Raw genomic sequence first — 13,026 nt, forward strand, 5'->3', positions numbered from 1 at the left:
GTATCAAAGGATTAGGCAATAAAAAGATTAGAAAACTAAGCAGATTTTTAAATAACCAAGAATAGAATAATGCTTTTCAAGTTATACTTTAGCAGCAAAAAGCTGTGTATCCTACATATTCTGAAAATCTGAAACTTACACTTTTATTCATATCATAAAATAAACAATGAAGTGGAATTCATGGCAACTGGTTTCTTATTGACTAATGTCAAATGAAAAGTAGAGGTCTTGGTAACAGGGAACATCACACTATTTGTGCACATAGCAAACTGCCCCCTCACCTTCCCAAGGCATGGTAAAATGTTTTCATTTGCAGGTAGTACCATGAAGCACGGAGCCCAGGGAACAGAGTGGTTTCTAAAATGCAGAAGGCACTTTGCATTTAACATGCAGCCATTCTGATTCATTCCAAAAACTATCAGGCACTTATATGTGCCAAATATAGAGATACATCTAACGAGAAATGACACCCACTTGTTTTCTCAGTCTGTCGTGCATTCAAGGTCCTTATAACTCCCCACATGACTCTCCAGATACAGTCAGTTAAGGCTCTACTAGAACTGCCTTGTTTTCTCAGCAGCAGAGACAGACTTTTCTCTGAGGCTTTTAATATCAGAAAGCCTCAAATTCCTGGCATTCCAAAACATGCAGGATAATGTCCTTTATGCAACCTGATCTCGCTTACAAAAAAAAGAATGCCTTTTCTTGTGGCCAGTATATCAGGCTAATTCTCTGCGCATGGTGCCAGTATGCCATATAGGCGCTGGTTGAAGTCCTGGCTGCTCCATTTCTGATCCAGTTCCGTGTTGATGTCCTGGGAAAGCAGTGGAAGATGGCCCAAGCCCTTGAGCCTCTGCATCCATGCAGGAGACCCTGAAGAAGCTCCTGGAGCCTGGCTTTAGCCTGGCCCAGCCTTGGGATCTCTGAGCATCTGGGAGTGAACCAGCAGATGGTAGACACTTTCTCCTCACTATCCCCCACCCCAACTCTGACTTAGAAGTAAAATAGCTAAATCTTAAAAAAAAAAAAAAAAAAGGAAAAAGAAAAAGAAAGAAAACCCTTTCCTGTTTAGTCATTTTCTTACCCTGTATAATTTTTACACTGATATCACAAATTTTGAGTCTATTTGGTAACCCTGCTAGTAATTACTAACAATGCCTTGTTCTTGATAATTCATTAAATAGTGTTAAATTCTGTAGATAAAATTTAGGGCATGAGATGTTCAGTCTCAAGGGTTTGTTCCTATTCACAGAATGGAAACACAGGTATCCCTGTTCCATATAGGGCAAGAAGATTCAGAGCCCTGGCAAAAAATCACTTTGCCTTCGATATAAAGCATGGCTTTTACTGACTCAAAAATAGAACTCTGATGACTGATTTTGAGTTTGTGTTCCTGACCTTTGCTAAATCAGGTGTGCTTCCCTTTTACTTTAATTCATGCACTCCTGAGTATCAACCCCCCCATCTCATTAATATTCAAACACCAGACTGCTGAACACAGGTTTTTTTTTTCTCAAAAGATAGGAAGAAAAAATGATGTGCAGACAGTCTCAAGATGCTGCTCTTCCAAAGGGAGTAGAATCTATCATTTCAAATGGTGGAGTTACCTCTCCTGAACCTCCACGGCCAAGGCCAAGGATCTGGTAAGTAGAGACATGTGCCTCTGCCCAACAAAGGGGCAGGGAGTCCTGCTGCATGGTCAGACTCAGGTCAGGATGCTGTGGATCCTGGCCCACAGCAGAGACACTAGCCCCGAAGACAGAATGCTGCCGCCCTTGGACAGCCTTCCCAAGGCAGACACAGTACCTCTGGAGCCCGGGTTTCTAGGGGCTCGTTATCATCACTGTCACTTGAACTGCTCTCGCTCTCCGAGTCTGAGGAGCTGTCTGAGTCACTGGTGCTCTCTGACTCGGCACTGCTGGAATGTGCTGATGCCACTGGTTGTGGAAGCGACTGGGGTGCACTGCAAAGCAACCAAGAGATCAAATCAGACACTCTGCAAAGTGGACCTCTGCCCTTTTTAGTCCCTGCCTATTTTCTTGCTATTTGGAAGAGCAGGGCAAGTATTATCTAACATAAATTGTATCAGCCGCATGAGAGAGGCCTACAGTATTTTACGAAAACATGTATAACATACAACACTTTTTAAAACGGGTAACTGCATAAGAGAAGCTGTGCAATCTCACTGTGAAGGACAATCCAAGTTCTGTGCAAAGTATAAATGTAAGTAGATGCTGAGTGCTTTATGTTCTAGGCTGGTAAAACGTGGGGGCGGGGGAACTGTTTTTCTAAATAGCTTCATTAGAACACATCTATTCTCACACGTACTGTGTCTGCTTTTATTAACTGTAAAGCAGAATAAGGAAGTTGCAACTTGGATGGATCAAAAGGTGCAAGATATTTACAACTTAGTGTTTTTATGTTTGTTGATCCTTGCTATTCATGACCTATAAAAATTGATTTATAAAAGGAAAACCATCAAAATAAAACCTCCTTAGAGCCTCTACATTAGATTTAGTTGTACAATATCCAAAGACCACTAACTATTAATAGTACTCCTTCTGTGAACTCCAAAGTGACTCATCCACATCTTTTGGGCAGAATTACAAAATAGGTCATTCTTCATGAGTGGCTTAAGGATCGTCCTACAATACCAACCAAAATAGAGATAACCACTCCAAGCTTTAAGAATAGGGCAAGGGTCCAGCATAGTGGCCTAGTAGCTAAAGCCCTCATCTGGCATGTACCAGAATCTCAAATGGGTGCCAGTTCATGTTCTGATGGCCCCATTCCCATCAAGCTCCCTGCTGGGAGCCTGGGAAAGTAGCCAAGGATGGTCCAAAGCCTTGGGACCCTGCACCCACATGGGAAACCCAGAAGAGGCTCCTGGCTTTGGATCGGCTCAGCTATGGCTGTTGTAGCCACTAAAGAGAGTTAATCAGCAGATGAAAGATCTTTCTCTCTCTGTATATCTGACTTTCCAATAAAAATAAATAAATAAAATACACATTGTTAACACTTCTGGACATACATGGAATTTCAAAACATACATGATTAAAATCTTGCCCCAAACAGTATTAACTAAAGCAGTAAATCATTAACCATAGCACTGAAAGCACCCAAATCTACCAACAATATTGCCAAAATAAATTCAATAACACAATAGTGTAATATTAGAATAAAATTAAATAGTAATCAGAAGTTGAAGTAATTTTAAAACAAGCACACTAAAACCATTGCATAATTTCCTCAGGAAAAAAATGCCTGTTCAAGTTTGTGAGCTTGTCCCTGCTGTGACTGAGTCAAAGCCAGAGAGGATCCGCATGGGACATGTTTTCAATGCTACTCCTGCCTTGATTTACCTTGACCTTGTGTTTTCCTTTGTTTTTTAAATATTTTATCAATAGTCATGACCCACCAGAAATTCCTAAAAAAAGTCATTAAAATTTACAAGCCAATCTTCTGAGTCCATAAGCTTTTCATTATGTCAGAGGATCCTTTCAAGTTAACCAGAACACTTTTGATATAAAATCTCCAGGTTTTTACTGTTGATACTGTCTCTGAAGAAATGAGCACGCATTAAGCGAACAAAATAGTTTAGCCATGCTTATGACAGGCAGGTATTTAGGATACTAAACAATTAAATTCAGCAGGAAAATAATAGCTCAAACCTTTCTCACTTCCTAACACTGCAGCATCACATTTCCTAAAGGACGCTGGCTTGTTTACAAAGAAAAACCTGCCATTTTCCATCACAGGCTGCTGGGTCAAAAAGCAGTTGAAATAATTTTAAATTTTCTGTAACTCTTAAAAAAACAAACTGTAATATAAAAACAAGTTTTAGAAACAATTTAGCTCAATGTTTAAAATCAGGTTGGTGAGCCCTGGCTATGTAGCTATTTGGGGAATGAACCAGCAGAAGAAAGATTTCTCTCTTCCTCCCTAACTCTTGCAAATAAGTCTTAAAACAGCAAATTGCCCAGATCTGACAGCAGAATCTGGGGAGTGAATCAGAGAATGGAAGATTCCTCTCTCTATTTTGCTTACTCTGCCCTTTCAAATAAATAAATCTTAAAACACAACATAGACACAGAATAACTCTGTCAACTTGATTAAAACTGTTCAAATACTGGTCACATTGCATGGATAACAAAACAAAGTTTTAAGCTCACTTTTTAACTCTTAAAATGGAACACCCAAACTAGCAAAGCAGGTGCGTATGGACAATGACAGTTTTACAGAGTTTTAACAAGTTCTCTCCAGTTGACTTATCAAACTGGTACTCTCCTTTAACTGTGATCCTCTAGGTACTGTCCCATGAAGAAACTATGAGAGTACCAAGGCATTTTTTTACATCTGGTTGTTAAAACAATGCAAATATTCTATACAGATCAAAGGAAACCAGCCCACATTACCTTGGAGGTGCAGCTGAAGAAGGTGGCTTCTCTGGGGTCTAGATGTTCACAGTAAGTGGGAGGAGGACAAAGGAAAGAACAAAGCATACGTTAGGATAAACAGCTCAGATACACCAGATGGATTGAAACAGATTCCTGGGAAAGATGCGGTACACAAAGCTTACTTGTTCATCATTGTCACTGTCCTCACTGTCACTGAGCTGAAGGTCGTCCTCAAGCATGCTGAAATGGACAGGGACAGATACAACGTAAGGCCTGGAATAATTTCTATTAGCTTTTAAAAGCATTAAAATGGGATATGTTCAATGATTCAAAAAGAAGCACAGGGTATGTGAAAGCTTCAGATTTGCATCAAGTGTTTTACTTTTCTGCAAATACAAATTTTACAGTTATAAAACAAGAACTATTTCAGTCCAAATCCTTTACCAGTTCAAAACTCAATCTTTCACACGGTATGAATAACGAAGCAAAACTATTATTGAACAGACAACTGATTCCACACAAGACCAGTTTCCATCTACTAACCAGTGAAGACAGCATCACTCTCACACACACACGGCATCGTGCTGTGCCCAAAACATAGCTGTTTTTAAGTAGCTATATTTACAGAGTAGCCAACACTTTTGAATTTATTTAGAAACTTATCAAAGATTTGTTTTAGTATGTTTGTTGGTAAAAGTAGTTCAGTAGTTCCTTGGCAAATTACAGAGAGAAAAGAATAGAGAATGTCTTCTACCCACTGGTTTACTTCCCAAATGGCTGCATTACCAGAGCTGAGGTGATCTGAAGCTGAGAGCCAGGAGCTTCTTCAGGGTCTCCCAGAGTTATTTCGTTGAAGGGCAAAGTTATAGAGTAAGAAAGTATTTCACTCTACTGGGTTACTTCCTAAACACCCAGGCCAAACCTGGGAACCTGGAACTCCACCTGCGTCTCCTACATGGTGGCAGAGGCCCCAGGACTCCAGCTGACAGTTGCGTGTGCTGTCAGAGCTAAGAACAATGGCTTTGCCCACGGAGTCCCATTACCAGCCCCTGCTTTCTTTAAAAAAAAAAAAGGGGGGGTGCCTGGCATGGTAGCCTAATGGCTAAGGTCCTCTCCTTGCACGTGCCCATATGCTGGGATGCCCTATAGGTGCCAGTTCTAATGCTGGCGACCCTGCTTCCCATCCAGCTCCCTATTTGTGGCCTGGGAAAGCGATGGAGGATAGCCCCAAGCCTTGGGACCCTGCATCTGTGGAGGAGGCCCGGAAGAAGTTCCTTGTTCCTGGCTTTGGATTGGCTCAGCTCCATCCGTTGCGGCCACTAGGGAAGTGAATCATCGGACAGAATGATCTTCCTCTGTCCCTCCTCCTCTCTCCATACCTGATTTTGCAATAAAAATAAAATAAATCTTTAAAAAAATGTACTGGAATTTAACACAGTCACCAGTGTTTTCTGACTAGGGGAAGGATAACAGAACCTTCCAGAAACCTGGGTTTTTGACATTACCAGGTATGACGTAATATAAGGCAACACGGTATTGGTGCAAGAGGAGGTATTTTTCTTAACTTTTTTCATAAAAAGTATTACATCTACAATGCTTTATAAAAGTTATTTAAAATCCATAATCAAGTTTTGCTAATACTGAAAATTAGTCATGAATGTGATTAACTTTTTAAAAATTCTACCTATGATTGAGGAAAATGTAGCTTGATGGCATCTGAGGGATTGTGAGAGCTAAGAAAATGCATTTAAGAAATCAGCTGTTGGTGAGCACAGGGACTTGGCTTCTGGCCCTCTGCACTCATGGCCTGGAGCCTGCTGACAACTCGCTCAGAACTGTTCAGATACAACAGGCGCAGGGGTCAGCGACTAATGAGAAAAAAACCAGGTGTATTTTCAATGATATTGCTAATCCTTGAATTCTGTTCTATAGTAAACAAAATGTTACCAAAGCCATAAGCCTTCCAGCTGGTCCTGTGCGCACATACAATATGGAACTACACCAGAACTAGAGTATGAGGAGAACTGATTAGGCCAGCGTGGTGGTGGAACAGGCTAATCTTCCTAGGAAAGCAGCGGAGGATAGCTCAAGTCCCTGGGTCCCTGCACCCACGTGGGAGACCCAGAAGGAAGCCCCAGGCTCCTGGCGTGGGATTGGCTCAGCTCCAGCCATTGTGGCCTTTTGGGAAGTAAATCGACAGATAGAGGATCTCTCTGTCTCTTATTTCTGCAAATCTGACTTAAAACTATAAGAAATAAATCTATAAAGGAAAAAAAAAAGTGGGGGAGACTGATACATAAAACAAGTTCTATCTTCTTAAGTGCCCAATAAAAACCATCCTGTCCACAAAATTACAGTAGCTGTTATATAAGAAAATAATGATGGAGATATTTCTCTAATAAAATTATGATTCAAGCGGGGACAGGGGAAGCTCCAGAAATTTCTAGTTAGTATTGTACATTTTTAAAAATCATTTTTTTTAGCACTTATTTATTTTTATTGGAAAGTCAGATACACAGAGAGGATGAGAGACAGGGAAAAGAGCGTCTGTCTGCTGCTTCACTTCCCAAGTGGTTGCTATGGCCACAGCTGAGCCAATCCAAAGCCAGGAGACAGAAGCCTCCTCTGGGTCTCCCACACAGGCGCAGGGTCCCAAGGCTTGGGGCTTCCTCGACTGCTTTCCCAGGCCACAAGCAGGGAGCTGGACAGGAGGCCGGCCACTGGGATAAGAACCTGTGCCATAGGAGCTCACGGCATGTGCAAGGTGAGGACTTTAGCCACTAGGCTACTGTACTGGGCCCAGTATTATACATTTCTAAGAGTGAAGGCACACCGACAGAAAAAAAAAATGTAGCAAAATACAAGCAAACAAGAACAAGTAAAGTAACTCCCAATCTGCTCTCAAAATGAAGTTTGCAAATGTCAGATTCATCTCTGCAAATATCAATAGTATCCACATTTAGCCAGTGTAACTGACAGAAATTTCTGATCCAAGTCATGGATTCCATGAAGAAAAAAATAAAATGGGAAAAAAAAATCATGAAAATCAAGTTTTAAAAAATAAATATAACAATAATGTATTTAGCATGCCACATGAATGACTTTCACGAAAACAGGGAAAAGGCCATGCATCTAATTTTTAAGCTCTTAGGCTTCGAGGTTCCTTCAGTTGGTTTGGTGAGGCAGATGTTCAGGTTTCAAGCCTCTTCTGGGACAAATTCTGGTGGTTGGGAACTTCTGAAGTTATCTTCATGTTCTGGTAGGGGCCTGGATGGTTCACATCCCCACTTCCTTCTCTGGACACTGCCCTTACCCCTCTGATTCTGCTGAAAAGCATGTCTTCCTTCTTTGTACATGTTTTACGTGACACAATAATTTGAGGCCAGAATATGTATGACAGAACCAAGAGAATTATGAGACATTGACTTGAGAAAGTAATTACTGTGATTCGGTTCCGGGGAAAAAGGCAGTGGTTACTTCTGCAAATTTGCCAGGAGAAGGAGAAAACTGCTAGCATGCGTTAAGGCTAAGGGTATGAGAGACCTGTGTGGTAAAGGTTAGATAGACCAGCTTTATTCTGACAGTGCCATTCTGCTTGAGCATATCAACCAGCTAGGCGTTAAAGAGCACTAAATTTTGGACTTAGACAACCTCACAGTGTCACGTAGACCAGAAATCCTATTATCTTTACCCAGGAAACAAAACATTTAATGGAGAGATCCAAAGTAAATGTGCAAATGGATGAGAATTCCAAAACAAGCAAACAAGCAAAAAGCCAAAGCCCCATCTTCACCCTCCATTTTGTTGAGTTTTGATGAAGGAACAGAGATGTAGAGATCCCAGAGTCCTTAAATGGTGCCAAAGCCAACCAGCAACCAGAACAATAGGAACCAACCAGTGTATTTCCCAATATGCATCTTCTTTTGGGTTGCTGATGAGATTAACATGGGGAATGCCAGATTCTCCGCTTGAAACTGAAGCCTTCTGGTGTGTTTGTTCAGGGTGCAGATGTTTAAGATCATCAAGGAGCCAGAATGCAAAATTTGTTCCATGTTATAGGAGATGTCTTTGCTCTAGCCAATATGAGTCACAACAGTGAGAATATTTAACTGATAGAATTACATCCAAGTCCCAGAACTCAGCAAGAGCAAGACCTGGATTTAAAATAAAACAATAACCATACTACTGGAAACAAACAAAAACACCCACAAATATCCTGGGATTTTTTTGTTCGTTTGTTTTTTTGTTTTGTTTTGTCTTTTTTTTTTCACTTTATGAAAATAAACCTACTTTAAATCTTACTTTACGTGGTCAGGCAACTAATTTTATTTCAAAACTCCAAAGCAAAATAGTTATTTCAAAGCATATGACCACCTTTGGCACTGTTCAAAGGAAGCTAAATTGCTTCTTTGAACCATGATGTAGGTTTAACCACATGTTACATTATTGGTTAGGTAAACTTTTTACCTAAAGGTTAAACAATCTGCCAATCCTTTGTACCAGTGCATTCTTTAAGCAGCTGGGGTAGTACAGCTCAGAGAGCCAAGTACAGGTTCCAGCAGGTATTTCTCAGTGAGTCAGTGCAACTGTTACTGTGTGAAGACAGCAAGGCAAGTCTTCACTTCTTTTCACATCTAAGTACGGAACTTTTCACATCTAAGTACGGGACTTTTCACATCTAAGTACTGGACTTTTCACATCTAAGTACGGGACTTGACCAAAGCTTTCAGTGTCAATATTCTGCAACACCTCAATCCAAGACCCTCAAATAATTACAAAACAAAAACAACAACAACAACAAAATGTGCTTTTTGCATAACATTTTAATGTAATCATTTTGAAAACAAGCAAGCAAAGGCGAGACCACAGTAGTTATTTGCAATTGATAACCACTACCATGGAATTAGGTGTGTTTAAAATGTTAAGAAAGGCAATCCATTTCAGAAATCTTTACCAAACCTGTAAAACACAATGTTCCCAACTTGGAAACTAACTTAGGAATGGGATGGGTGATAAAGTGCAGGGGGGTGGGCATCAGATTAGCCATTCTATCAAGTGTCTTTTTTGACACATGGCACAATAAGGAGTAAAATGCTACATAAGAGATGATAGGAGCTTCCAGATCATGAATGAGGCTCTCTATACAATAAAGAAAAGTGAAGACATATCTGTTAAGTAACATAAGGGCAATTCTTCAAATCCTCTGTCGTCAAATTAATGGAGAGACTGTCTATGGGAGATATAGCTAACAACACAGAGGAAACTGACTCACTAACATGATTTACCTTAGTTAAATAAGTTAATGGGTGATAGGGTAAATGAGAACAACCATACAGGTATACATGAGGGATAACCCAAAGTTAAATAAATAAAATTGATCAGGACGGCAAATAAGATATAGTGCAAAGGTGACACTTCTTGAAACAGAAATAAAGTCCAGAAAACTTATTACATAAAATCACATCTATAAATAGAGCCTGTAGGTGTTCCATCCAGTCTGTAGGTGTTCAATCAAGTCTTCCACATTTATTCTGTGAACTTACCATGCGCATGCACTGTTGTAGACTGCCTGGGAATCAAGCTGAAGCAGAAAACTAAAAATCCCAGCCTGTGATGCTTTCTATTACAAAGGCAGGGAATAAACTCCAATAACTTCCTCAACAATGCACAAGCCCAGGCTCAGGTAAAAGGATGGAGAGTGGAGGGTTGTGTGTTACACAAATGTTATGGGGAGTGATCAGGGTATGGAGATCAGGAGAGAGACCAAAGTGACCACAAAGGAAGGGATGAAAAAGGAACGGTAGGGGAAAAGAGTTATTGTAAGGAGACTGACCCCACAGTCCTGGACTCAATACCACCTAGGATGCCTGCTAACCCAGTGCTGCCTCAAACAGGTCTCTGTTCTCTTGAATACTTGGTTACCCAGTACTAGTAACCTCCAAGTTCTTATCCCCTTAAATCCCACTTAGCTAATCAAGCTTAGTGACTTTCAGGTTTGAATTGCGCACTCCACCAGTCCCTTGAGGCATGTACTCTGGTGTCCACCTTACAGCCTACAGCCGCATCTGCCAATCCCCACTCCCACATTCCTTATATCCCTACCCCGAGGCCATTAAAGATGACCTTCCCTTTTGTTCTCTCTTCTTTCTCTCCTTGTACTGTCTCTGCTCTTCTCCTTGTCCTCTGCTTTGCTCTGTCTCTCTTTGTTTGCTCTGTTCTCACCTTCTCCCTACCCAACGCTACCACCATCACTGAAATAAAGACCTTTTGTGTGGACACTTGCTGTATCCAGTGTCTTGGGTTTGTGGGGGGAAAAAAAGGTCCTAGGGGTCCTGGTGGGGTGGGGGCAGGAGGGGTGGTACAGGAGTATGAATATTGTAAGCAGACCACACCTTGCTAGTTTAATAATCCAACATCCCAGGATGGACAAAATGTATAATCTGCCCTTAGGGCAAACGGATTCTTGGTGAATTAAACCATCCTATTCAGTCATTAAATTAGTCTTGAATCACTTAACTGTAGTAAACTAGCAGCTCCAAGCTTTAAAATGAGGCTTAAAAGGATTCCTAGGAGAACCACTAACACCAGGTTTTACATATGCAAATGAACTCCTTCAAGGCAGCTGACTCACAGGAATGACTCCTGGTGGTTTTCCAATGCCTGAACTCAAGAGTCTGCTGCACACTTCTAGAAGCTGTAAGGGTAACAAGGAACCCATGCCTTCCCAGTATTCAGGTTCCATGTCAAATGCTGAGAACTTTCCTAGCTGCACGCCCCAAAACTCCAACCCCAACCCTATCACTATCACAACTTATTCTATACCCCAGGCAACCTGCACTTAGGTCCAAATCGTGGAAGGCAAGCACATATCCTTGTTGATAACTGCTTCCCTAAGTACCTAAAACACCACCAAGTCCCCAGTGCATCTTCCATAGTTAGACTTGAAAAGGAGGCGTGCAGGCAACTCTCTGTGATTGCACCAAACTCCTAGAACCAAAACCAGAGATTACGTCTATAATTTGGGTTGTATGTGTGTTAAAGAGCATTGAGGATAATTTTTCTTTGGCAAAACATGCGTTGAAATGTATTTCCCTTCAAAGAAGTTCCAGTATGAACTTATATAAAATGCAAGGACAAAGACTGCCCTGTAAGAGATTGTTGGATATTATGTACTAAAGGCAGAGTAGGTACTAACATCATAGTTAAACTGTCTAATCAAAAAGATTATAATTCTACTCAAAAATTCACATTTCTCCTTAGCATAGCTAACATAAACTAATTTTTAAAAAAGAAAAAACAAGTTCTATTCCTTCATTTTATCTCTGCTTGCTTCATGAAAATACAGTTTTTCCAATATCTATATTATTAAAATAATGATACACAACTATAACCCTGGATTCCTAACACCGAAATTGAATACACTGATGGGGGGGGGGGACATCTCCTTTTCCGACAGTGCCAGGCTTTCAGCACTGAGAATGTTCTAGGGTGTAGATCTGCATATATGTGTGTCTTGTTTTCAAGGTAACTGTGAACAAGGATGGCGTAAGATGTTAATGACAATTTGTGGTACGTATGCAGGTGATTTCCTCCACAATATTTATCAACAAATAGTACCTCAAGTTAATAATGCATTGAAAAAAAATCCAGATAAAACACATCCAAATAGATTAAACTAATATTTTAAAATGAGCGGCAGCTTTCGTTAGGCAAAATATGATCAATTGTCATGAGTAAATCATTTCTTCAGTCATAACTGCAGGACAATTTAACCAATACATATGGCCTGATGTGATGACAAAAATGGTCCTCTTTGGTTCTTTACCAAAGTATTTAAAAATTAATAATGATTCAAGACAAAGTTGAAAACTTAGATTCATCAAACGTATGAGATATTCCCTCCTTTAACCTTTATTAACATTGTATCATTTCTTCTCACCCACCTCCAGACAATTCTTATTCCAATCTTCACATCCAGATACTCCACACATTTCAAAACAAACCAAAGTCTGGTACTCTGACACAGTGGGTGAGGCCCCTACGAGTAACAGCATCCCAAGTGGGCACTGGTTTGAGGCCTGTTGTTCAATTGCCAATCCAGTTCCCTGTTAATGTGCCTGGGAAAACAGCAGAAGATGGTCCAACCTCTCACGCTCCTGTCCCCGATGTGTGGGACGTCAGGACTGAATTCCTGGATCCCAACCTCAACCTGGCCCAATCCAGCCATTGCTGCCATCTGGGGAGTGAACCAGTGACTGGAAGAAATGTCTCTCTCTCGCCTTTCAAATCAGTAAATAAAGAAATCTTAACAGCAACTACAAAAAGGAGCCCTTAATCGTAACTAATAATAATTTCAAATTTGCTATATAATAATTTCTATCTTTTATTCTAAGCATGTGCTAATGATTCCAGAGACAAAAAATAAATATGGAAGGGACCTTTATCTAACAACTTAATTTTGGGATGGGGAATGAAGAAGCTGGCATGCTAGTAAAACTAAAGTGCATAACTGAGCACAAAATACTAACACATCTTCCCTTTTGACGGGCTAAAAAAATGCACTGATACCAATAAACAGAATTAGAACAGAAAGAATTCTCCAAAACTATATAAAGGACACAATAACTGC

The 13,026-nt window shown here is 40.4% G+C and overlaps 1 protein-coding gene across 5 annotated transcripts in view; it reads right to left on the bottom strand.

Annotated features, from left to right (window-relative positions):
- AFF1 (AF4/FMR2 family member 1) overlaps positions 1-13,026 on the bottom strand; it is a 197,227-nt gene that overhangs the window by 32,558 nt on the left and 151,643 nt on the right. For all 5 annotated transcript variants that reach the window (XM_040967300.1, XM_040967299.1, XM_040967302.1 and 2 more), the window contains 3 exons: positions 4,580-4,637; positions 4,416-4,453; positions 1,807-1,963 (listed from right to left, as the gene is read on the bottom strand). In XM_040967300.1, the coding sequence (XP_040823234.1) occupies positions 1,807-1,963; positions 4,416-4,453; positions 4,580-4,637 (253 nt within the window). The remainder of the gene's footprint in view (positions 1-1,806; positions 1,964-4,415; positions 4,454-4,579; positions 4,638-13,026) is intronic.

The sequence above is a fragment of the Ochotona curzoniae genome, unplaced genomic scaffold (genome assembly GCF_017591425.1).
Source record: "Ochotona curzoniae isolate NIBS_2020 unplaced genomic scaffold, NIBS_Ocur_1.0 scaffold_4506, whole genome shotgun sequence".
In the NCBI taxonomy this organism is placed as follows: domain Eukaryota; kingdom Metazoa; phylum Chordata; class Mammalia; order Lagomorpha; family Ochotonidae; genus Ochotona; species Ochotona curzoniae.